Below are 26794 nucleotides of genomic sequence, written 5' to 3' on the forward strand. Positions count from 1 at the left end.
TTAGAAGATGATTTCTCTTGACTATTTTGTATATCAGTTGGGTTGACTGTATTGGAGTGAAGGGAGGGGGAGACATGGGGCAGACAAAGGAAGGACTTTGCGTTGTTGATAAAGTCAGTGAAGTGTCAGGATGGGGGAGAGGGGAAAAGTTGGATGAGGACATAACTTCAGTTCTCCTCACCTGCTTTTCCCTTTGTGAGCCTTTAAAAATATTATTTCTATAGCAGCTATCTTATTAAAAAAAACATGTTCTCATGTGTGTGGCAGGTGTTAACAGTGAGTTTAGTTCCTTCCCTCAACTTCCTGCTAGAGTAAAGGATTTGATTGCAACACCTTTTGAAGGCAAAATGAATTTGTAGTAATTTAGCCAAAGATCTATTGAGAAACAACCCGCTTTATAGACTTTGGTAGATCTATGTAAAGAGGGTTTTGTTGTTGTTCTGGTTTTTAAAAAACACACACAGGGTGGCCATGTGTCCTCTTTTACAGAGGACCATCCTCGATTTGGAGGGCTGTCCTGTCCAATAACAGCTTAAAGATAAAGAACCATAAGAACTGTTGCCCTGAACAGGCAGGCACGTAGGTCTTCTGGTCACAGTCTTCTACTCTATGGTGAGATGTGCCATATTTTTATTTAAATTATAATAATTATTTCTAAATTTGCATCTATGCATATCAATTAGCATATGCACATTTTATGCAAACCAGCATCATCTCCTTTCGTCCTCCTTTTTGGAGATCCTTTCATGGTGGCCACCATACCTCTAGAGTAAGGGTGCTTCGAGATGAGGCTTTCATTGTGCAATCACCCTGCCTGATTAATGGAATTTTACAGGGGTCCAGATGATGTTGCCTTCGTCTTGTAGCCCTCCCTTGCTTTCCCACTGCCAATTCCATCTTTTTTTCTTTCCACAAAAAATTGTTAAGGAGAAAAAGATGGAGCTGCATAACTTGACTGGTAGTGCTAGATGCCTTCCATCTGGAAGCACCCTAAGCATTTGTGTACATATTCTAGGTAAGTTCTGGTTGTGGAAGGTTTGGTTTCAAAGGCTCATCTTTCATGTATAAGGAATCTTGGAGGAAATAAAATTTTCCTTGCTTCACCTTGCTATAAAGACAGTGATAGGTGGAGCTTAATTTTTGCCAGGGCCTACTAGAGGTCAGACATACTGTAGAACCTGTTTTCAATGCTAGGATAGAGTCCTGGCATATGTGAAGTAATACAGAAAAGTGCCTCCAAGCACATGCAGAGTTCAGACAATGAGGGAGCAATCCTATGGCCACTAGTCAGCGGCTAGACGGCCATTGGATATGTGGGTTTCTGGGAACTGACCTCGGAGCCCGTACCCCAAGGTCGGTTCCCGGAGAACCAAGTTTCCCCCCCACCTTCCGTGGTGCCTCACAGGCAGGGTGGAACAGCCCCACACTCCATGCTCGGAAGAGGAGCACGGAGTGGTCAAAATGGGGTGTTCCGGGGCGGGGAAGGTGGAAATGCTGGTATGACACATCTTATGTGTCATCTGGCAGCCTCCTCCCCCATCCGCCTTCCCACAGCTAGACAGTCGAAATTGGCTGTCTAGCCACAAATGCAGGGCAGGAGAAGCACAGAGGGAACAATCCCCTTCAAGTTTGGAGGCAGCCGCCTATCCCCATAAGATTGCGCCCTAAGTGTGTCACAAGCAGAAATAAAGCTTCTGTGTTGGTACTACCATGGGGACCAGCCACCTCCAATTCATGTGTCCCTATTTCCAGGCAGCTTCATATATTCAGTGTTGATTGTAATTACCTCTTTTCAAAAACATATTTGTAACTTCCTACATCCTGGGAATAATGGAATAATGCTACAAATGGTGACATGAACTTTGAAAGCCACATGGGGAAAACTCAGCTGGCAACATCAAGTTAACCAAACTGCCTCAGGCCTAGTAGTCTTCCATATATGTTATTTTGAAAACAAATAGGGTGGGGCAGGGGGCTGAGCAAGCAATGGACAGTCACAGCAGGGATGGCAGTCTGCAAATTGAATGGCAAGGGAAGGAAAGTGACTCAAGCTTTAAGTGGATGTTTTAGTTTGCTTAACATTTGATGCTGGCAGGATTACTGCTGTGTATCTTTTTCAGTACATGGTTTCGCACATTAAAAAGATGTTGCTTAGAACTATTTCCACTAGAGTGATTTCCAAATGTTAAGTCATGGGGGACACATCTAAGAGGGATTGATTGGGTTGTCAGGCTGCTCGCACAAATATTATGTCTGGAGATTTCCTTTTGAGTGAGGTATCATACAAGTAGGGCAAGACAAAATTCTTTTTAGAAGGTTCCTAGTGTAATAATCAGTTTGGGAGCCAGGACAAAATAATAGGCATTAAGATTATTATTATTATTCACATTTCTATACTGCCCCATAGCCAAAGCTCTCTGGGCAGTTTACAAAAGTTAAAATATTACAATACAATATACAAAGTTAAAAACCATTTACATAAAAGCATACGAACAATATATACAAACAACATATAACTAAAACAACTTTAAAATGGAAACATTTTTTTTAATCCAACAATAAAACACAGCTTAAAAACAGTATACAAAGGTCAGCAAAAGAAACAAGAGTTCTAAAAAGGGAAGGGCGGCTGGAATAATAGAGTCTTTAATGCCTGCTTAAAAAACTTTCGAAGAGGTCGGCAGGCACATTTCAACTGGCAGGAATAAAACAGAAATGTAATCCAATTGAAAAAGTAGAGTGACTGGGGTACTGAGGTTATTTTCTCACAGAATTGGTGGCTGTGTAAAGTATTCATAGGCCCCCTCCTAGGGAACTCTAGAAATTGTAGAGATATGAAGCTGGGATAGGAATCCTGAATGGAATTCTCAGCATCGTCCTCAAACTATCATTCCCAATTTTCCAGGATTTTGTGGGGGAAAGCCATGGTGGTTCTAAACAACTATGAAACCAATACAAGTTTGTAACCTCACTAATACCAATATAAAAGCTTTAGGAGGTAGTTGTGTTAGCTTGTGTTACACAGGAAATATATTTTACAATATCTTGTGGCTCCTTAAAGACTAACATCTGTTTTTATCCTGACTGAGCAGTGGCAACTACTGATGACAGCTATTTTAAGGCTCAAAAAAGCCCTGCAACTGCTAACATTCCCCAGCCAGCCACGCTAGAAACTGTATGACTTTTTTTCTGTCTAAACATGCATAGGATTGTGCCCTTAATGTTTTGAAAGCTGGGCTGGTGTCCCCGGTAGGAGAGGGCTACCTCAGGCTGTTCTGCTTGGACATCCCTTCATCCCAGAGCCAATCTGGGAAGAAAATGTTGAATGGCAACAATAAAGCAGGGTTAGTGATGGACCTCCTAATGCAGATTAGCTCTTACACCTGGTGGGTCCGATGTCAGTGGGGGCGGTGAATCCCTTCCAGGTTTCAGTCAAACAAAGCTCTAAAGGAGCTATCCAAGGTGCTTCATTAAAGAGTTTAAAAAAAAAAGCCCACCCATCTTTTAAACCCAAGCGCCACAGTATCCTCCCCCGCCCCCCACCCCGTACATGCGAACTACGTGATTGCTGTGTGTACAAGATTGGTAATGGGCGGAAATGACAAGTGCAGAAGGCTGCAGTCCTGTATTCATTAAGCCCCCGTTCAGTGGATTCCGTGGGTTTGCTTCTGACTAGGCACGGAACGCGGCGCCCTTCGCGGGCTGGAACTTCCCCACCGCCCTGTGATGCAGTCGCCGCTGTAGGCGTGTGGGTCGTGCTTGTGGCTACTTGTGGCAGGTGCATAAAAAGGAGGGGGGCACTCCCCACGCGTTCAGAGGCACTCTTGTTGTCACCCCGCACGGTTCCAGGACTGAGGCCTGAAAGCTGCCCCCCCCAACTTCGCGGGTTAAGGGTGTGTGTGTGTGTGGCGCGGCCTCCTTCCCGTTGACTGTTGTCATTGTTCCCCTCACACGATCGTTAACGACGGGAACGGCCGGCGCGCCTCCGTTTAAATGCCGTTAAAGTCGGGCGGGCGAGGTGGCGGCTGCCTCTGTGAGGGCGCGGGGGCGCGCGCGCGCTTTCCTGAGGCGGCGGGCGACGCAGCGCCCGTCAGGTTCTTCTGCTTGACCGGGGGGGGGGGGGGAGGTGCGGGGAGGGAGGAAAGAGACCGACCGAGCGACCGACCGACCGAGCGACCGACCGACGCGCGCTCACACGCCCCCCCCCCCCCGGCTAACAGATGAGGTAAATTTAAAAAGGAGGAGGAGGAGGAGGACGGCGCGCGCGCCGCTCTACGCCTCCGCCGTTCCCCTCCCTCCTGTCCTGCTGGTGAAGGGGGCGGAGCGCGCCAGCCGCCTGCCCGAGGTGACAGCTGTGAGGAGGAGGAGGAGGAGGAGAGGGCTGGGCACGTGCACGCAGAGGCGCGCGCACGGCGAGGGCCTGAGCGGGCGGCGGCGGCGGCGGCGGCCGCAGCGCGCATACGCACCTTGACAGTGCCCGCGTCGTCGCCGTCGCTTCCATCCCGGGCCGGCCCCTCGCTCCCGCGGCCGAGGGCGCGCGTGCAGAGAGGCGCACGCGAGCGAGCGCGGAGGAAGAGGGAAGCCAGCCGACAGCGGGCAGGCGGACGAGCGGGCTGGTTCCGCCGCGGCCGCGGATTGTTTGCGAGGCGGGGACGCCGCGCGCCCCCTCCCCCTCCCCCCGCCCCCGGTTCCCTGTGGGCCGACCCTCATCCCGGAGCCAATATTCCCGAAATTAAGAGATACGCGGCGGCGGCGGCGGCGGCCGGAGCTGCGGGGCCCGGGGCGGCCGGGTCCGGGGGGGACCGCAGCGAGGCCGCCGCCGTCGCCATGGAGGCGCTGGGACCAGGTGAGAGGCTGAAGAGAGCGGCCTTCAGGTGTGTGTGTGGGGGGGAGGGCCGGCGGGGGGGCCACGAGGGCGTCCCAGGAGGGCCCCACCCCCCCGAGGGTCGGGCCGTGGGGAAGAGGTGACGTGGGTCGCGATTGGGATGGGAGGGAGAGCGGGCCGGATCCTGGCATGTTTTTGCTTTGGGAGGCACAGGATGGAAGGGGAATTGGGGGGTTATTCAAACTGGGGAGGCTGCAGAGGTGGTATCGGGGCTGACTTCTTTTTTAAAGGGGTGGCGGGGCTTGGCCAGGGGGCTGGCATGGGTCATTCCGGGTCTAGCGGAAGCCCTGCAGGGAGAAAGGCATGCTTAGTACTAGTGCATGAAAATGGACCGAGAGCCTGAAAGCAGGGGCGGGGGGGGGGGGGTGCTGTCTGTTCTGTCCCTGAGGGCTGTTTCGCACATTATTTACCACAGCTTCCCCACCCAGTGCATTGGCCTTGATAAGGAGCTGTGTGGTCCATTAGTGACTTGTTGAAAGTACCTGTATGGTATTGGTAATGGATGTTTGCCAACACATAGCACATGATGTTTTTAGGTAGATCAGCCTTCCAGATGTGTTGGACTGCAACTCCTGTCATTTCCAGCCAGCATGGCCATTGGGTGTGCTGGCTGGGAGAGGTAGGAGTTGGGGAGGGCTGCTGTAGATATTTAAACGTTTTCAGTGTATACACCAAAACTGTGATGTGTGTAGGGAACCTGTGTTGTGGTGGGGGGTGCTCCTCAGTCTGAACTCAACCTTTCAGGGAGAGGGGCCCTAGCTGGGATTGTTGAGAGAGGATGGATAAGCCTGTACTATAGTAGTACTCTGGGCTAGCTGTTAACAGTATATGGCTTACTTGCTTCTGGATTAGTTATTTTCTGTGGTAGATTTTATTGTTAGTTTCCTTGGGCATTTTTATGGAAAGATGGGGTATAAATGTAACAAATGTTCTGGGAGTTTGGGGCCTAATTTATCTTGTTAACGTGTGTATTTCTGTTTTTGTTCCCTTTTCCCATAGGCACTGGGTGGGTAACAATTTAGGGGGGGTGGGGGGACAGACTAGTTTGTCAACATATAAACTATGCCTGCTTTACAGCGATTGCTGAATGCCAACTCTAACAGGACAGGCTTACATGAGTTACAGAAGATTTGGTTGGTGGTTATGATAAGGAGATGTGGTACCTGAGTGGCCTTGTGGTGGGGGGGTGTTGGATATAGGATCTGGCCCCCTGGCATTGTGGCTCCAGGAACCTGGTGTGTTAACAGTGAAAGTATATTTCAGTCATGCTGGTGGCACTTTACTCTTGCTCTGATGGGGCTCTTAGTACACAGGAGGGATGTTCAGATTTGGCTATGGAAGTGAACTCAGAAAGGGTGGCCAAAATTTTTTTTTGAAGTGGGGCCAGTCAAGCTTCAGAATGGTCATGGAGTGGGGGCCCCAACTGATCTGAGATGTTGCCACTTTAAGTCTTGATTCATTTGCCCAAACAATAAGTGTAAAAGTAACTTGCACTTTACCAATGGAATCTAGAAGAGGTATGTTCATGAAGGCAACACAGAATAATAGTTGTTTTTCAGTTTTAGGGGTGAGGTGTTCCTGCATCCTCTTGGGCCTTTTGCCTTGGGTATTAGCATATTTGGCTCACAAAATTGTTCAGTTGATTCTTTTCCTTAAAAAAAAAATCCTTAGGACTTACTTATTCCATCCAACCTTTGTTTAATTGTGTTTGGTCTTCTTCACTTTTTATTTTTAGTTTTGTTTCTGGTTTTTTGTTGCCTGGATTGGACAGACAGGGACTGTCTTTATGTATGTTTTGTATAACATCTGGGTTTTTTAGGCACTGAAGACAATGGTGATTTTAAAAGTCTTGCATGGGCTTGGATAGTATGGAATTCTCATGTGGGTAGTTGATAAATCCTTGATCAGAAGCCTGCCATCCTCACTGTACCCTTACATTATTGGTAGATGCCAAACATTTCAATTGCTAAACTTACTGTTCTCTGGTACATTTCTGATCTAAAATGTGTGAGGGCTAAAAGCTGTTACTTCGTGCTGTTAGATGAGTCACTTATGTATTGCATTTTCCATTTTTATCCTACCTTTCAGCTCATGAGGAGCCCCTAAAGCAGCTAACAACTTCACTATAATAAAGTACATAAAAATAAAATTGGATGTCATCTTTTAGATTCACCTAGTGTTGCTACCTTGTCCTCATGGCCTTCTAGCAGCCAGCATCTTCAGTAAGTATCTGTTTGGGTACTCATTAAGAAGGGAAGGAGGCAGCCAGCCTAGGAGTGGGAATGGATTGCTAAACCCAGGCTTGTTGGCCACCACAGAGCACCCAGGAAGCTGACCAGAAGGGAGCCTGCAAGAACCTGTTGCTACTTCCCAATGAGTTCCGCAGCACCTACCACCTATTGAGAAGAGTGGAGGCAGCCTTGCCACATCTGCAACTAGACAGGGCACTTCAGATGCCTCTCAGGACAGGCAACCTGTGGTCCTCCAGATATTATTGGACTACAACTCCCATCATCCCTGACCATTGGCAGTGCAGGCCTAGGGCTGAGAAGAGTTGCAGTCCAACAACATCTGGAGGGCCACAGGTTGACTACCCTTGGACCAAATTCTCACCCAGAACCAGAAGTGATGTACGTTGCTCGAGAGTGATGGACTGGGAGCCGGGAGATCCGGGTTCTAGTCCCCACTTGGCCATGGAAGCTCACGGGGTGACTTTGGGCCAGTCACAGGCTCTCAGCCCAACCTACCTCACAGGGTTGTTGTTGTGAGGATACAACGGAGAGGAGGAGGATAATGTAAGCCGCCTTGGGTTCCTTGCAAGAGGAAAAAAGGCGGGATATAAATGCAATAATAAATAAATAATAACGTTGAATTCAAAGTGTTGGTGTTGATCTTTAAAGCTCTAAACAGCTTGAATCTGGACCAGAGTATCTAAAAGAACGTCTCCTACTGTATGCGTCTGCTTGGACCTTTGGGTCATCTTCGGAAGCCCTCCTCGTGGTACCCCTGCTGAAGGAAACTAGGCAGGTGGCTACAAGAGACAAGGCCTTCTCAGTTTAGCTTTTATGGCACCCCATTTATGAAATGCCCTACACAAGAAGGCTCTCCTTCTGCCTACATTGTTACATTTTTGGTGCTAGGCAAAGACCTTTCTTTTTCCCCAGGCATTTTAGAGTTTAGTTTTTTAAATTTTATGGCTGTTTATATTTTATATTTATTCCTACGCTTTTTCTTTTGTGTTTTACTCTTTTAGCTTTTATTCTTTTAGTTTTTGTAATCCACACAAAGAAATGTCTGTTATTGGGCAGATTAAAGTCTAATGAATAAATACATTTCATTGGGTGATCTCTTAGAGGGGTATTAGCCTCAGGCAGCTCTCAAGACACTAAAAGGATTGTCCCTTTGGGTCAATTATTAGGGGATGGCAGAGGAATTGAGAATTTTATCTTGGGGTAACTTTGCTTGAAGAAGTAACCAATTTTTGCCAGGCCTTTCTTTTAAGTTGAGAATGGGTGCTCTATTCAGTCTTCGTGCTTGCGGTGAGGGTGAGAGTATGATATATAGAATATAATTTGTTAGAACTTCTCAGGTTGGAAATCTTTGTCTTGTAGTAGTTCTGCTGTCCTCTTGCCTTGCCTTTTTAAAAGCTCTTTCCTACTTGTTAGTCTGCTGGCTGGTGTGTTTGAGATGTAGATGTGTTGAGCAAAGATGAATGGGGGTAATTCTGGCAAGGAAAGGTAGGGAGCAGTGGTCTTTATTGGTTTCACTTGGGAGAGTGGTAAGATGTTTTAAGGAAAGAAGAATCATGCAGTTACAAGCTCTCCTGGCCCTCTACCCAACTCTTTACTCCTATGGAGCCTGGTTAGGGTCCTATTACTCCTTCAACTGCTCCTTTCATGTCTAGTGGGCCCAAAATAAAACACAAATTATTCATGATTTAATAATTGAAGGGTGATTAAATCTAGGCCTCACCCCTTAGGGAAGAGGAATCCCCATTCTATCTCCGATCAGATATCGAAGATAAGCTAGGGATTCCCCCACACCAGTGGACTCCCTTCACGCCCCGATTGCACCTCACTTGGAACATGGCAGGGCGAGAAGGAACCACTTGATTCAGCCAGTGCTTGCAGGCTCCTGCAAGTGCTGGCCGAATGGCTTTCCATGCAGAGAGAGGCACGGAGCTGTGTGCTTCAGTACTGATGATGTCATGGGAGGGGGTAGACTTGCTTTCATGGGGTGAGACCACTTAGAGTCCATCTCCAAAGGTTGATAGCTCTAAATGCTTTCCAGTTGGCATTAAGGGAATGTCTATCTGACTTGGCTCTGTTGAATTCCTGAAATAAGGCACTCACATGGACAATTGACATGAGAATAGTTTGGTGGGCTGGGCTGAGGAGTTGCAGGCGATGAGGTGCAGTTGGGATAATTGATGACTAGAAGCGAATGAAGACTCATGAAATCTGAGTGAATACAGGTGGGAGCATATCTGAATGCTTACTCTATTGCAGTGATAGCAAAATTTGTTCTCAGTACCACTGGGCCCCATTCCTTCTTGCCTGGTGGAGCTCTTCTGGATGAGGAGGGGATTAGTTCAACCTGTCCCACTTCCAGCTTGGCTGTTACAGCAATTATTACCACACTGTGACAGTGTTAATGAGTACTCTGAAGATAAAATTCTTCATATCTATTCCAGCTTGGATGCTACTGAAGGTATATTTAATAGAATTGTTCAGAGCTGCCTCTGGAGTTTCAGTTACTAACACCCAAGGATGTGTATGGGGTGCATGGAGATGTTTGCCTGACAAGTTGCCTGCTGTAACCTTTTGGTCTTGGCTAGTACAAACCTTTAGTAGGAGATGACTAAAGTACTATGAAAATTGTCTGTGGGGAGGAGTGATGCTGTCCTCTATTGGTTGCAAGACAACTATTGGAAAAACCCTTCTTGGATGTCCTTATGTTGAGAAATCCATCTTCAGTCTCCAGTTTTTGGCAAGGTAGTTGAGTAAGAAATGGCCTATTGGCTACAGGCCCTTCTGAATTATATGGATTATATAGATCCTTTTTCAGTCTGGGTGGGGTTTAGGATGAAAATTGTTTTGGACACCCTGATGGATGACCTGTACTGTTGGTAGGGAGCATGACTTAGTTGATTTTCCTCTCCATTTTTGAAAGCATCTACCATGTGGGTGGATTGGGGGAGGGGCACTGTATTGCAGTGGCTCTGCTCGAATCTTATGGGAGTGTTCCAGAAGATGATGTGGGGACTGCTGCTCTGCCTTGTAGAGTTATCCTGCGTAGTTCACTGAGTTTTGCTCTGTCTTAACATCTACATGACACCACTGGGTAAGGTCACCTGGGAATTGGGGGCACAGTGCCATCATTATGCTGATGGTACTCAGATGCATTTCTCCCTTTCATCCACATCAGGTATGGTGTTTGAATGACTGAATTCAGTAATGAGCTGGATGAGGATGAATAAACTTAAGCTTAATCCTGGTTGGTGATTCTGTTGACCAGGGTTTTAGGGAAATGCCACCTCTTACTCTCCCTTAAGGAGCAGATTTGTGGTTTGAAAATCATGCTGGACTTGGCACTGCTTTTGAATCTTGTGGCAGGCCTATCTGTTTTCATTTATATGCCTGCTGCTCCCTTTCTTGGAGGCTAAGGACCTGGCCACTTTCATGCATGTTATATAGCCTTTCAACTTGACTGTTGTAATGTGCTCTGTATGGGGCTATCCTTGTGGTCAATCTGGACCTGCTGAAGTTTCCAAAGTGCAGTAGCATGGATTTTTTCTGCTGCTTGTTTTTGGGAGCATGTGACATTGGTCTTTTGGGAGCTTCATTGGTTGCTACTTCGTCCCCGTCCCCCCCAATATTCTGAGTTATGATAAGCAGGAATTGCTTTGGGTGCCACCAATATCTGCCACTAACAAACAGTATTTTCAGTGGTAGTGCCTGGATTGTGGCCCTCCATCTCCAGAGCAGACCTACAGATGCATTCCAATAAGGACTTTTTGTGTCTAGAAAAGATGTGCTGGTTCCACCTGTCCTTTCCCTAATCCTGATGCTATTATTTTTTTCACTGCTGTTCTAAGCGTGTTCTAAAATGAACTGTTTTAACATTGAATTGATTTTGTTTCATGTGTTAATTCTTGGTAAGCCCTTTTGAGAACCCTTTTAGGTGGAAAAGCTACCTGTAAATTTAAATATAAAGGATAGCTCTCTGCTTTTATCTTTGATTTAGGGTGCAATCCTGTGCATGTTTAGACAGAAAAAAAGACCTACAACTCCCAGTATTCCCCAGCCAGGATTGCACCCCCAATATGTGTTTATGTGGCAACACTGAAATTGGCATATGGGCAAAGGAAGCCATGGGATTGTTTTCACCCTAAGGTATCCCTTAATAATTTCTCAGCATGAGGGTCCAGTAGTGGTTGAGGTGAAGGCTGTTAGCTAATAGTGAGCGTGGAAAGATGCCATGCAGATTTTTATTGTGAAATGTGACTAAGGGTTGATTTAAACAAATGTAATTGAGCCTCTAAAGTTGACATGCAGGGACAGCTTCCTCACTTTTGACGTGGTCATTGCACTTCCTTTGTCACTTTCAGGAAAGAGGAACACACTGGCAGGTTGTTGAACTTCATAAGCAGGTTCCTCTAAATAACTCAGAGTGGTGTGTATACTCTGTTTTGTCCATGTATGAAGACTATGAGGAAAGTACATAGGGTGGGGTAATATAGGCTAAGGGGTAGTGCTGACTTGCCAAGGCTTCCCATTGAACCTAATACCTGAGCAACAATTTGAAGCTGGGTTTTTCATATAGAAACCCAACACTCTAGCACTATGCCACACTAGCTAATGATGTAGACTGAGTTGCAAAAAAAAAAAAAATTGCAAGTCTATTTTTCGTTGTACACATGGCAAACAGATCCTTCGTATCACTTGTTATTAGGGCAGGTCAGAGTTTTGCACACTGACTCCAGCTTTTCTAAAGTTGGTTAACTTTTGGGTTGTTTTCATTACAAATAATTTAGCTCAGGACAGTGCACTTGGGGCTGTAGGATAAAGCAGCTGGCTACCCACAGAGCAGTTGTGTGAACTGGCCTGTACTTGTGAAGTGCTATCAGATCGGTCAGGCATTTTGGCTTTTATTAGCATGTTCAGTGAGATGCATGTTGTGGGATACATGGAGAGATACTTGAATGTGAAAAGGCTTGTAAAATTGAGGGCAAAAGAGATGTGGACAGGAGTTAAACTGTGTTCTTCAGCATTTTTTTTAGTTGACTTGTATAGGTATTAGTGAAAATGTCAGATGTACACTTTTATTGTTGGCCCCAGAATGTCTGCTTCCAAGCAAGTTCTGCTGTGAGGATGTTTATACATACTTGACATTTTAAGAAATAGTAAGTAAAATATAAGGCAGTTTGCGGTCAAACTAAAACATGTTTTAATCTATCAGTGGAATTTATAAAGTGAATTTTTAGATGCCGATTAATTTACCTGCATTACTACAGCAGCTGATAGTAAAGGGAGATTCTGAGGCTTGGGACTGCTTAAGGACTCACTATTGTGAACACTAGATGGATATGCAGGTTCACATCTTCCTTTGCTGAATTTGATTTTTAAGAAGGATTAAACAACTAATTTTTCTTTCAACAATATGAGCTGTAAACAACTGCGCAATTCAAAATGCTGGTGGCTACCTCTAAAGCCCTAAACAAGTTGGAAACTGGTTACCTGAAAGACCAACTCCTACCACACAGACTCAGTGGTAGTCATGGAGTGGGGGCTTCTCTGGATTTCCCATCGGACATTGGGTAGTTGGGAAGTGCCTTCTCAGTTATGGTGTCCTGTTTATGGAATGCCTTCCCCAGAGGAGCTCACCTGTTGCCAACTTTGCCATTCTGGCACGAGGCAAATATTTTATTTGCTCAGACATTCCATCATATAGTATAAGCTAGTTTTAACTGTGATTTGCTCCATTCTGTTGGATCTTGGTCTTTTGTGACTGCTGCTCTGCTATTTTTGTGTTTAGAGTGTTTTTTAAAATTTATATACTGTTGTTCATAAAATATAATGGTGATTTACATATTCGAAATACAACAATAAAAAAATGAAATACTTCATTAAAGTGAGACAGGTGCACACCCCACCAAAGCAAGCACCATAGCGATAAAACATGGGATACAGCATTCAACTTCTGTTTTCGAGGACCAGCTGGAATAAATAGGCCTTTGCCTGTCTGAAGAAAGCCAGCAGGGAAGAGGTAATATGAATATTCCTTTGAAGGGAGGTCCAGAACTTTGGGGCTGCAACACAAAGGACTGTGCTTCTAGTGGTGGCCAGCTGAGCCTCCTCATAAAGTGGAATCCATAAAGGACTCATCTTAAGTATCAGGAAGTGTCATATAAATGGGATGTTCCCTGAGATAATTTGGACTCAAGCCATCTAGGGTTTATAGATGAGAATCAGCACTTCGAATTGGGCCTGGAAATAAACTGTAGTGCATTGCAGACAATGAATTGGTGCCATACTAGATTAATCATGCTGAAGTCCCATTGAAATCAACAAGACTTAAGTTAGTCATGATTTCATTGGGGCTAAAGCTGTAGTGGGGAATGTGTGGCCGTCCAGATGTTGTCAGCCCTAGCCAACATAACCAGTGATGAGGGATGATGGGGGTTGTAGTGGTGAGGGATGTAGGGAGTTGTGTAACTTCAAAGCTTTTATTTAGAAGTCCTTACATTTAAGAGAAATGGCTTCCTTTCAGGAACCTCTAGAAAGGCGCCTTCTATGAACTTTTTGCAGTGAAATAATTGATTTAAATGTGATTAATCTTTAGTTCAAAGACTGTTTAAACAGTATAGTTAGCTGGCCTATAAAACATGTTGAGACTAAATCTCTTAATGAAAAAAGTGCTAACCTGTTAGCCATAAGTAAATACAGTGCGACAAAATGCCCCCATTGATACTTTGCTATATCGTGGGGATCGGCTAAGTTTTGCTAGCAAACATAAGTGCAAGCTTATCCTGTTCACCTGATCAGTTTTGCACCTGAAAAGAATTGAGTGAACAAAGTTGCCTTATCCCCATCTTGGCCCTAGCTTGTTTACTGACTCCACTGTTTACAAAATGGCTTTTATTGGCTTTTGTTACTTTTTTGGTTTCTCTCTGTTGTCCTCAAAACATGATGTTCACCAGGCATAACACCTTGCCCAATATTACTTGTCATCATGAAGCTTACAAGGTAGACATTTGAACCTAGGAGTCTCATGGTAAAACTGCTATCCATTGTTTCATACTGGTTGTCTGGAGCTTCTGCTTTTACTTAGTTTCTGGCTCATTTTCTGATAGACAAAAGTACCCTAAATGTGGAAGAACTGGATTCAGGTAGATAATGGACCTTGGTTTATTCTTGCTTTTGTTTCAAAACTCAGCCCAGCCAAGGGCTAACTGGTACTATTATTGTTCACCCTTGGCTCCCTGTCTATAATATGGGTGTAATACTGGCCTTTCAAGGATTTTGTTACTGAGGGTAAAGCATATGAAGTACTTAAGAAAAGATGTGTAAATACAAAATGTTATGTCAGAAATTGAGGGAGGTTTGAAATTGAGCAATGTAATCTGATCAGCTCCAAACTCTGACCCTATAAAAACTGCCAGTGCTGAAGGGCTGAAACATATTTTCCATGTAATCTTTCTGAGCAGATCACTGGTCCACAAAAGCTATGCTACTTCAATTAGAGGAGGACTAATGGATCATCTCTTGAGTACCCAAATAAGCACAATAAACGTTGTCCTTAATTCATGATAGCAGAAATGCAATTTTTGGAAAGCAAAAAGACAAAGCACTATGACATCTTAGGTTGATTACCAATAGATTGCAGTCTACTTTCTGCCTACCCCTGCTCTTGAGTATTATGTGCTGGAGACAGATACCTGCGGGGATAGGCGGTGTTGCATTTATACCTTGCTTGTGGTTTTCTTAGAGGCATCTGGCTGGTTACTGTGGGAAACAGACAGAATGTTGGATGAGCTGGATGTTTCTTTGGTCTGATCCAGCAGATGGTTAGATTCACAATGTGGATTTTACTAGCACACATGTCTTTTTGCCATATAAGACAAAAAGAAATAATACCTTGGGTTGTATTACAAACTCAAACTTAGAATGCCAGATGCTGATGTCTTTGAAAATGTGTTTGTCAACATAATGAGGGCCAGTATTCTGGAAAAAGTCCTAGAAACATAGGAAGCTGCCTGATACTGAGACAGACAATTGGTCCCTCTATCCCGGTATTGTTGACGCTGACTGGCAGCAGCTCTCCGGGGTTTCAGGCAGTATTTGAACCTGGGACCTTCTGCATGCCAGTTTCTTGAACATTATAAACTGTTAAGAGTAATATATTGTTTGCTATGGCGTAATCTGCCCTATATTTTGGAGCTTCTAGTACAGCCTGTGCCTACATGGTGCCCTCCAGGAGTTCTGAACTTCAATTCCCACAACTCCAGCCAGCATGGCCAGTGGTCAGGAATGCTGGGAGCTGTAGTCCAAATCATCTGGAGGGCACCAAGCTGGGGGAGCCTGCTCTACTAACTTGAATAGAAATGATGCTACAAAGTGTGCCTCCAAATGGAGGGCTCCTGGCACTAGCAATCAGGCGTGATTATGCAACTATTCTGTCTTTTTCCCCTTAAATGGATTTAAGTAAAAAGATGGAAGAAGCAGTAAGAAGATTCTGTGAATGAAACAGGGCAATGGTGCTATAAAAGCCTCGTGTGAAAGTGCCCAAGGTCCAGATCACATTCTTAATTTTTAAAAGTGGTATCTATTCCCTTTTTTGTCTCAAGATGGAATTAGGTGTAGATTTAAGGCTATCACCAAAACCATCAGCCTTGAGTTGCTTTTTCCTTGCAACCTCTGATAATACAAAATGTGTGCTGTGACATCATTGCACTACAGGTTTTCTTCTGCTGCACTTCACTAGCTGCTGCTTGTGATTGGCAGGGAAACTTATCACATGCTGACATCACATCACGTGTTCTGTATTATGGGATGTTAACAAGGAGAGAGGACTCAACGGTGCTGGGCTGTAGGCACATGTCTCCCATAATGTCTAGTTCTGGCTTTTATGTTAGAGAAAAAGTGAAATTTTCTCTTCATTCTTGCTCCCCCATCCTCTCTTTCCCCTGGGAAAGAGCTACTAACTTTGCTTTTGATTGTCAATGTCACATTTTGCCTAGGGATAAGTATGTTGATATGTAGCTCATGTCTCACATAAGTCACGAGTATGCAACTATTTACTAACAGGAAGCTGAATCTTATCAAGGAGTGTGAACTTGACATCGTCACGGGAACTCCACAGCATGTGTGTATGAGAGAGAGGGTGTATGTGTGTGTGGGGGGGTATGAAAGGACAGAATTAAAATTTGTGTACCTTGATGTTCAGTCAGTATGAGCTCTGCTATTCAGTTTTCAGGTTGACACTCCTAAAGCACATAATCATCCATCTTTATTGGAATTTGGATCCTATTGCTAAGTATTGTTATACTGGCCTTCAACTGTATTCCCAGAGCATATTTAAAAAATAAACATGAAATATTTGAGTAGTACAGACAGAAAACAAAGTAATTACCCTTATTTTTGCAGCTGTGTTTATGTCCATGCCAGTAGCATGAAGGTTTGACAATTCTGTTGCTGGGAGACCTGTTGCTTGTGTGAGTTAGAGGTGACCTGCAGGTCAACCCATCAGTGTTGGGTAGGGAGTGTGGATGCTATTCTGGAGCAAACCCCCACCCCCACCCCACACACCTTAAATCCCCAGGTTTGTCACTTTTTAAATTAGGAATTAGTGAAAGCCATTGGGTTGTTTTAAAGTGATTAAAATAATGGTAGAATATAAAATTCTGCAGTGCTGTTGGAGTATATTCCTTACTGATACTGTGAGGTGGGAGGAAAGTGTATGGAACTATAGAATTCCCTCACAGCGTTTTGATTTTATAGACCAGAGATATAAAATGAGACATCACATAAACAGTCACTTAGATTGCATTTCTGGTTTTTATTTTTGTGTGTGTTAATATTGGTTAACTGTCAGCTGTTTTGAGTAGCGTGTGATAAACTTTGTCACTTGGGCCAGTAAATTTAAATTTTGTTCTCCTTACACAGGACATGGCCTTAAATTGAATTGGAATTACTAGAATGCTTGGGGTGATGGTTTGTTATTTGGTTCTCCTCTCAAATCTTCCATTTTTCACAGGGCCACCAGCCAGCCTCTTCCAGCCGCCCCGTCGCCCTGGCCTGGGAACAGTTGGGAAACCAATCCGTCTCTTAGCCAATCATTTCCAAGTGCAGATCCCTAAAATTGATGTTTATCATTATGACGTGGATATCAAACCAGAAAAGCGTCCCCGGAGGGTGAACAGGTGAGGCTCAACTTGATAGTTTCTAGCCTATTTTTAACAATTCTCCAACTGTTACCAATTGCAGTAAAGAACCAAACAACTAAAATATGCTGTGAGCAGTAGAGTACTAAAATTGGATGTACCATGGAACAATCCTGCACCCACCTCCTCAACAACAGATTGATTACAATCTGATACTGTAGAAACCGCTTGTTCTTGAACTAAAACCATGTTTTCTGATAATTGTATTTGTTCTGTCTCTGCAGGCAGCTTGGATTGTATATAAACACAGTTTTGACAAACTGGATCCAGGCTGTTAAATGCTTGTGAGCAACTAAGTTTGTCTAATTTCTCTACTAAACTCTACTTAACTTACAACACTTTCCAGGGAGGTGGTGGATACTATGGTGAGACACTTCAAGATGCAGATATTTGGGGATCGGCAGCCTGGCTATGATGGCAAAAGGAACATGTACACTGCACATCCCCTGCCTATTGGCCGGGATAGGGTAAGTGGCCTTCAGAATATGCTATGCGCCATCCAGTCGTCCAGTGTCTATATCCTAAGGATGTCATGCTTGACCTGACCATTAATATTACAGGAATGCAAGGTATCACATTACTGATTTGTTTTAGGAATTAAAGCAGTGTTATGGAAACTGAATGTTCTGCAGGAGCATTAAGTGATATTAAACGGGCGTTTGCTGACTCTCATCTGGTTTATACATGATGTTAAGCCATGGTATATGTTGTTGAATTCTGGATTGCTGGGATGTGTGGATGTGGCCACGCTAAGAAACTATGGTTTGTTAATCATGAACAACCCAGAAAGAGAACCCATGGTTTGTTGTTGGGTTGTAAACTCTGGGCTGTTAAATCAGTGGGTTGTTGTTATATGTGCACCCAGAACCATGGTTTGTTTATGGATTATTTTGCCAAGCTACAGAGGTGGCGGGCAAGAACAGTAAAAAAAACAACAACCAGCTGTTCTACATGCCAGTACTACAGTGCTGCAAAGGCATTTCGGATACAGGGCAGGAGTGGGCAAAGGAGGAGGGAAACAATCCAGGGATTGAGAAAAACAACCCATGATGTGTTTGATTGTCTGCCTGACAAACTCTGGCTAGGGCAACAAACAATGGGTTAAATAACCCATGGGCTGGTGTTCTGTGTGAATCAGGCCACTGTCATGAGGGGAGAACTTGTTAAATAGCATGTGTTCTCTCTGGAGAGGGCCACTTCACATAACTTGAATTGTAATATCTTAGGTTAAATGAAGCATGTGGGCTTGCTTTAAAGGGCTTTTAATCCATACCTGAACGAAGGCTTATTGTACATCCAGGGAGTAGTGATCTGCTCTTTTGGATGCAGTAAGGTGGTCTTAATTATCTTTATGAGATTTTGCGGCCAGGGTTATTGTGGCATTCCCAGATCTTTATTTGGAGTGTTTCAACCCTTCTAGGGTTTGTAAAAAGAGAAAATTTCACAGATACTTGTTGCAGAAATATTGTTTGAATTGATCTCAGTCAAATTTTGGTGGAGTGCATGTTGTGCTCGTGAAGAATTCAGTCTCAACAAAGATGGCCTGTCAAAGTTGGAAAAATTTGCCTCAGCAGTGGTAGAGTTAGGGCCGGACATCCAGGGCCCTGCAGCCCAGCCCCTCCCCGTCCCCATGAACACCCAGAGAGTGGCTGCTGATCAGGGCAGTGGCACACAGACTTGGCTTCTGCACATGGGCTGGCATAGGCATTTTTAAAAAAACTTTTTAGAAGTAGTGCTTAATCCAAGTAAATGTTCTTTGCATCAGGACAGCAGAAGCAAACTCCATTTTATTTCAGTACTTATGACGATGCTTTGATTTAAATGAGCTTAAAAGGCGAAACTGCAGATAGAGCATTTTAAAATATCTATCATCTATCTATCTATCTATCTATCTATCTATCTATCTATCCAGGTTAGCGAACAGGTTTGTTTTTGTTGCCATTATTGCTCTGACATTATGAATGTAGAAGCAGTTGTAAAGCATGGGGTGATGGGTGAATGATGGAGATAAATGTTAGTTGTATACTTCATAACTGAAGTAATTCACATGGGCATCTAAAAGGGTTGGGGGGATAAACCATTAAGTCCAGGGTCTAAATATCTAGCTGCACCACTGTGCCTCAGTATCAGCTGTATGACTGACTTTATCATTGGCTTTTCAGGTGGATATGGAGGTCACACTCCCAGGTGAAGGGAAGGACCAAACCTTTAAAGTGTCAGTTCAGTGGGTGTCTGTGGTCAGCCTTCAGCTGCTCCTGGAAGCTCTAGCCGGACATCTGAATGAAGTCCCAGAAGACTCAGTACAGGCACTTGACGTCATCACACGGCACCTTCCCTCTATGAGGTGAGCTCCCATAATATTTTCAGATTGCTCTTTTCACACCTGAAGCTAGATAGACTGCCTTTTGTGGGTGCACCTTTAGATTTTCCACTATTTCTGCTGAAATACCAAGTGAACAAGCAAAACTTTAAATCTGGGGGGTGGGGGGAACAGACAGAACTGGGTAGAGTGCAGTTCATTCTATACACCTGGGTGTTACCTCTCTTTTTAATCTACAACATCTGTATAATGCTTTAGACATAGCAAAATTATTCTCTAACTGCCTATTCTTATGTAACCAAAATGGCACCATCCACACTGAAGAGGGAGGTACTGACAGGCTTGGGGGTACCCCAAGGTTTATAGCAGTACCAAAAAATTCTTAGGAAAAATCTCCAAAACAGCCCAGTGAAAACTGAGCATGCTCATTGAGCATAGAATGCTGACTGACTGTTGGGGGTGGAGGAGGGAAAGCAGGGAGGGGGAATGGGGTCTCCTGCAAAAGGACCTTAGTGGCTGGCGCAAACACTGAACAGGAGCTACCCACACTACAACATCTTCTAGGTCCCACTTGTTTAATGATAAATATATAATATGTTGTACAAAATTCTTCAAAAATTATCTGAGGAAATCAAAACTGACACCCTCCTATTTTCATCAGGTACACCCCAGTGGGCCGTTCCTTCTTCTCTCCCCCTGAAGGATACTATCACCCACTGGGAGGGGGTCGGGAGGTCTGGTTTGGATTCCACCAGTCTGTCAGGCCTGCAATGTGGAACATGATGCTCAATATTGATGGTATGGAAGAAACCCATATGCTTAAATTACCTTAAATCTCTCCCACCAACCTTTTCTTAGTATGTATTTTTCTCCCTGTTTTAGTATCGGCAACTGCTTTCTATCGTGCCCAGCCTATTATTGAATTCATGTGTGAGGTCTTGGATATTCAGAACATCAATGAACAAACAAAACCCCTTACAGATTCCCAGCGTGTTAAATTTACCAAAGAAATCAGAGGTAAATCTTTGGAGTAAATAAAATATTCTCATGTATGTTGAATTGTTATAAACAAACAACTTGATTTCTGGAGCCTCTTCTGATGTGTTTCCATCTTTGAAAAATTATACAATGGCCTGACCCATTATGGCAATTTTCTAAGGCATTTTTCTACGTACAAAGTTCTTCAAATTTAAGTTGTGGGACACTCTTCCCCATGAGCTTCAGCATGAGTATCCTTTGGAAGCATTCAGACCTTTTAGCTTAGGCTGACTTTTGATAACAAGGGTTAAGCTTTTAATAGATGGGATATTTCAGCATATTTTGATTCTTGTTTGGGAGTCCTGTCCATCTTGAGCTCTAGATATTGGCATGCCAAATAAAGTGGACTTCACATCAACTTTCTAATATATGTAGTAACTGTACTCATGTAAAGAGCAAGAATTTGAGCCTGGGGTCCCATGTAAAACCCTGAACCCTTCTGCTTTATGTCACACTGGACCTTATTTACTTATGTGCTTAATTCTTTCTTTTGGATTTGCAGGTTTAAAAGTAGAGGTTACTCACTGTGGTCAGATGAAGAGAAAATACAGAGTTTGCAATGTTACTAGGCGACCAGCCAGCCATCAGACGTATGTATGACAACTCTTTGCTTTTAAGAAGGAGACTTTAAAGTGTTAACTATTGAAAACGTGTTCATTTTAAAGGATACCTGTCCAGCAAACTTAAACTCCAAGTGACTTAGTATTTGTTCTGGCTGTATCTTGGAAAGTCATTTTATAAATTGAACTATGTGAAAATCTAGAATGACTAAACGTATTTCCATTATATATGTGTGAAAAATATATCAGAGAACCCTACGAAAATAACAAATCAAAACTACACACCATTATATTCAATTGAGAACAGCCCCCCCCCAACCCACAATAAGAGTAGCAGTTAAAAATCAATACTGGAGGGAGCAATTCTATTGGGATAGGTGGCCGCCTCCAAATTTGGAGGCGACCGCCTATCCAATGCAAGGCAGGCATAGCACAGAAGGGAACTTCTCTGTGCTCCAGCCGTCCTGCATTCGTAGCTAGACAGCCAATTTTGGCTGTCTAGCCATGGGACCTCAGAGTGTGGGGGTGGGGGGAGGACAGATGATGCATAGGAAGCATTGTATCGGCACTTCCGCCCCTGGGAACGCCCCCTTTTTCCCCATTCTGCGCTGCTTTTACAAGCACGGAGCCAAGGGACGTTCTGTGCTGTTGGGGAGGGGGCGGGGGCAGGGAGGCAGTTCTCCGGAACCAACCAATCCTGTGGCAGTCTAGCCACTGTCTAATGGCCATAGGATTGTACCCTAAGTAATGAAGAGCAGTGTTTAAAACAGCCAGGGGAAAGACACCCTACACAGTAAATCAAACTACCTGCCAAAAACCTGAATGAACCGGACAGACTTTGCAAGTTCCCTAAAGAATAACAGTGAATGTGCCAGGCAGATTTGAGGGGGACGGGGGAGTCCATTATCAGTGTACAACCAGAAAAGGTCTTCTCTCTGGGCGTCATCCAGCTAACATCTGTGGATGCAAGCACCTGGAGAAAGGCCTCTTGATCTCAGCCGCCAAACAGGCTTGTATGGGAGCAGGTGGTCCTCCATCTTGGGTAACATACTCATGGTTACCTTCAGTAACAGTACAATGGAATACAGAACTAGTAACAGAAAGCAGACTATTGATGTTCTAATATGACAAACATTTTTCATGTGAAGACCAATCACATATATATTTCCCCTCACAGGTTCCCTCTGCAGTTGGAAAATGGGCAGGCTATGGAGTGTACAGTAGCTCAGTATTTTAAGCAGAAGTACAGTCTGCAACTGAAATACCCTCATCTTCCATGCCTCCAAGTAGGACAGGAGCAGAAACATACATATTTACCCCTTGAGGTAAAATAACTCTGCAGTCCAGCTTCTCAATTCTATTGTATTGCAGCCTGCTTGTTTACATGTTCTCTTTCTGATCCTAGGTATGTAATATAGTAGCAGGCCAGCGTTGTATCAAGAAGCTAACAGACAATCAGACATCAACTATGATCAAGGCAACAGCACGGTCTGCACCTGATAGGCAGGAAGAAATTAGTAGACTAGTGAGTAACTCTGACTTAAACTTATGGGAGCAAGAAGCATCAAAGAAGTCTGTAACAAACATGGAGGTTGTAATGTGCTTATCACAACAGGAACTTTTATTGTCAGTGTTCCAAACCACTTTCCTGAGTTCCTGGTCACTGGGTTTATCTTCATGTTGGTGAGTTCAAGGTGTGGTAACAAGTATCATATCCATATTTTGACCACAACATGTAAAAACATTCAGATACCTGTGAATGAAGCCGAGAATGGCAATGACCAAGAAAATAATGTAGCTAATTGGCTGTGAGTTGAGCCACACTTGTACAAATACAATATTCATGTGAGTATTTACGTGTGTTCAAAAGGTGCTTTCTGTATCTCCAGGTGAAGAGTAACAGCATGGTAGGTGGGCCTGATCCATATCTGAAGGAGTTTGGTATTGTTGTCCATAATGAAATGACAGAGCTGACAGGCAGGGTGTTACCTGCCCCGATGTTGCAGTATGGAGGCAGGGTAAGTTCTCCACAGTTTTCACAGCATAGTAGATTACACAAATTGGGAATCATTTAATTGCTAGTTGGGTTTCTAGCCTGCCCAATCCCATTTAGACTTGGGACTGGCAACTATTTTCAAATTAGATAATACTGCTAAAATTATGCACGTAAAATTTCACCAGTCACCAAAAGGCTGCACAAAACATTCATGTACATTCTTGTACATTCGCTTAAAGCTTTTTGTTAAAGCTGTTGTGGAAGAATGGTGTTCTGTGTTCGATCTTCCTTAGAACAAGACTGTTGCTACGCCAAATCAGGGTGTTTGGGATATGAGAGGAAAGCAATTCTATGCTGGCATTGAAATTAAAGTTTGGGCTGTTGCCTGCTTTGCTCCTCAGAAGCAATGCCGGGAAGACTTATTGAAGTAAGTAGCTTCCCACTTTGAACAGAGTGATTATTTCTTTTTTTGCATTTGATGTTTGGTGACCTTCTGGAGGAGTGTTGTGCTCAGCAGTCATACTGTACATGAGAATCAGCTAACTGTCTAAGCAGAAGGTACATAAGAATGTATACAACAGGACAACCCTTTTTTAGGTTTCTGAAAGTAAAATGGAAGGTGTTCCCTAAATCCTAGATATGAATTGCCAATACAGCTCACTTATTATGATTTAAAAATTCAGATTAAAAACATAAGAATTGCCTTGCTGTATCATACCAGGATCCATCTAGTCCAGTATTTTATTTCTAATAGTGGCCAGCCAGTTTCCAAGATTAAGCAAAATACAGAGGGATTGTCTGTCTCATTTATCTCCGGCAGTAGAGTTATTCTCTGAGAGTTACTCAGAGTTATGCTGCCAGTGCACATGGAGGTTTCATTTAACTACCAAAGCTAATGATAGTTCAAAGACCTGACCTCCAGGAAGTGGTCTAATTCTTCTCTCAAAGCCATCTCAGCTAGTGGCCATTACATCTTGCAGTCATGAATGTCAGACTGTCATAGTACTCAGAATAACTGAGATGAAACATCTGGGATGTTTAACTGTTGGATTGTTATGCCAGTGACCTAAAAGCCTTAATTTGTGTTCATAGGAGTTTTACTGATCAGCTGCGCAAAATCTCCAAGGATGCAGGGATGCCAATCCAGGGCCAACCATGCTTCTGTAAATATGCACAGGGTGCAGACAGTGTGGAGCCCATGTTCAAACACTTGAAGCTGACTTATGTTGGGCTACAGCTAATTGTAGTGATTCTCCCTGGAAAGACACCAGTCTATGGTAAGAAAGATGAGACTTGACACAATCTCCAACACAATAATCATGACTGAAGTCTACAGTGACGAGAAAAAGTTTGTCAACCCTAATGATAATTACAGAAATTCCATAGTTTTACCATGATACCATGAATCAAAACCAGTCCTTTTCTAAATATCCAATAGGGTTTATGTTAACCAATTCCATATCTTGTGAAATAAAACAATGTATAAGTTGGGCAAACAATGAGTATTTAAGAGTCAGGGTAGGTGCAAAAGTAAGTAAACCCCTGGTTGCATCAGCTCAATTAAAGGGAGTAATTAGAATCTGGTAGGTAGATCTTCAGGGGTGAGTTTGGGAGGCCCCACCCTACAAAAGGATCAGAAACTTTGTGAGTTTGGTCTTCACCATACAGCTGTGTGAAACCACATCATGGCACAATCAAGACACATCTCTGAAGACCTCAGAAAAGCAGTTATTGCTGCTCATCAGTCTAGAAAGGGTTACAAAACCATTTCTAAGGATTTGGGGCTCCGCGAATCCACTGGCAGACACACAGTCTACAAATGGAGGAGGTTCAAGACAACGGTCACTCTACCCAGGAGTGGTCATCCTACCAAAATCTCTCCAAGAACAAACTGGCACATCATCCAGGAAGTCAGAAAGAACCCCAGAGTAACACCCGAGGATCTGCAAGCCACTCTTGCATTGGCTGAGCATTCATGACTCAACGATCAAAACAAGACTGAACAACAACAGTGTTCATGGGAGGATAGCCAGGAGGAAACCTCTGCTCTCTAAAAAGAACGTTGCTGCCCATTGGAAGTTCACTAAAGATCACATAGATGATCCCCAAGACTTCTGGAACAAAGTTCTCTCGACAGACAAGTCAAAGGTAGAACTTTTGGGCCTCAATGAGAAACGTTATGTTTGGAGAAAAACACTGAGCTTGAACAGAAGAACCTCATCCCAGCCATCAAGCATGGTGGTGGGAATGTGATGGCTTGGGCCTGCTTTGCTTCCTCATTTACACAACCATGAATTCTGCAGTGTATCAGAAAATTCTAAAGGAGAATGTCAGGCCATCCATCAGTGAGCTGAAGCTGAACCAAAAGTGGGTCATGTAACAAGACAATGATCCTAAACATACAAGCAGATCTACAAAAGAATGGCTGCAGAAGAAGAAATTCCATATTTTAAAATGGCCTGGTCAAAGTCCAGACCAAAACTTCATTGAAATGTTGTGGCAGGACCTGAAGCACTCAAAATGTTGTGGGAATCCTTCAAATGTTACTGAGCTGAATCAGTTCTGTAAGGTGGAGTGGGCCAAAATTCCTCAGAAAACCAACGTAAGAGACTGACCAACAGTTACAGGAAACATTTACTTGAAGCCATTGCTGCTCAAGGGGGTGTCACCAGGTACTGAATCTAAAGGTTCTCATACTTTCTCACACATGGATATTAAATGTTGAATCAGTTGTGGATAAATAAATGTTGAAAAAGCGTCATGTGTCATTTGTTTACTCAGGGTATCTATTGTTCTTTATCTAGGATTATAGAGTTAGATTAAGATTTAATAACTTTTTAGGGTGGAAATATGTGAGAATCCTAAGGGGTTCACAAACTTTTTCTTGCCACTGTATGCAGATATCTTTGGGAGCATGGCATCACCTCTTCCTCCCTAATTTTCTTATGCAACCCAGTATTTAAAAAAACCCACTACTTACTGAGAAAGTCATTGAGTTCAGCTAGCTACTAGGGCTGGGGGGAAAGGAACATTAATTAATGCTATCTGAACCAAATACTTGTCTTTCCTCACAGCTGAAGTTAAACGTGTCGGGGATACTCTCCTAGGCATGGCCACCCAGTGTGTTCAGGTGAAAAACGTGGTAAAAACCTCTCCGCAGACTTTGTCCAACCTCTGTCTGAAGATCAATGCAAAACTTGGCGGGATAAACAATGTGCTTGTACCACATCAGAGGTCAGCTTGAACTTTAACACTGTTGGAATCTAATGAGGAGACAGAGTGGTTGATCTTGGTTGGGGAGCGAAGTGAGACACACTTGCTTAGAATGGGAATACGTATATTACAGACCACTAGATAAACTGTCCTAGATTTCTCACTAGCAATATACAAACCCTAAAAACTCCTTCTTGGTCCCATCAGGGCTGGCATCCAAATGCCACTAAAAAAACCTTCCTGTATTTTCATGTGTATCCCTCCATCATTGTATGGAGAACTAGATTAGTATGGTACATACTAATTGCCCAGACTATACAGTTTTCCCTACAACAAC

General features: G+C 43.7%; 1 protein-coding gene across 2 annotated transcripts in view; it reads left to right on the forward strand.

Moving 5' to 3' along the window:
- Positions 1-4263: 4263 nt before the first annotated feature.
- The window catches only part of AGO4 (argonaute RISC component 4), a 36757-nt gene continuing 14226 nt past the window's right edge, over positions 4264-26794 (forward strand). The window contains exons 1-13 of one of the 2 annotated variants that reach the window (XM_084815977.1): positions 4264-4846; positions 17144-17309; positions 17677-17797; positions 19493-19674; positions 20312-20448; positions 20533-20667; positions 21191-21278; positions 22426-22573; positions 22654-22773; positions 23138-23266; positions 23538-23671; positions 24337-24521; positions 26319-26478. In XM_084815977.1, the coding sequence (XP_084672103.1) occupies positions 4828-4846; positions 17144-17309; positions 17677-17797; positions 19493-19674; positions 20312-20448; positions 20533-20667; positions 21191-21278; positions 22426-22573; positions 22654-22773; positions 23138-23266; positions 23538-23671; positions 24337-24521; positions 26319-26478 (1724 nt within the window). In that variant the 5' untranslated portion in view covers positions 4264-4827. The remainder of the gene's footprint in view (positions 4847-17143; positions 17310-17676; positions 17798-19492; positions 19675-20311; positions 20449-20532; positions 20668-21190; positions 21279-22425; positions 22574-22653; positions 22774-23137; positions 23267-23537; positions 23672-24336; positions 24522-26318; positions 26479-26794) is intronic. The other variant, XM_084815978.1, reaches the window with a different exon arrangement.

Source organism: Heloderma suspectum, chromosome 10 (genome assembly GCF_057233095.1).
Source record: "Heloderma suspectum isolate Gila_16-S chromosome 10, 16-S_ref, whole genome shotgun sequence".
NCBI classification, from domain to species: Eukaryota; Metazoa; Chordata; class Lepidosauria; order Squamata; family Helodermatidae; genus Heloderma; species Heloderma suspectum.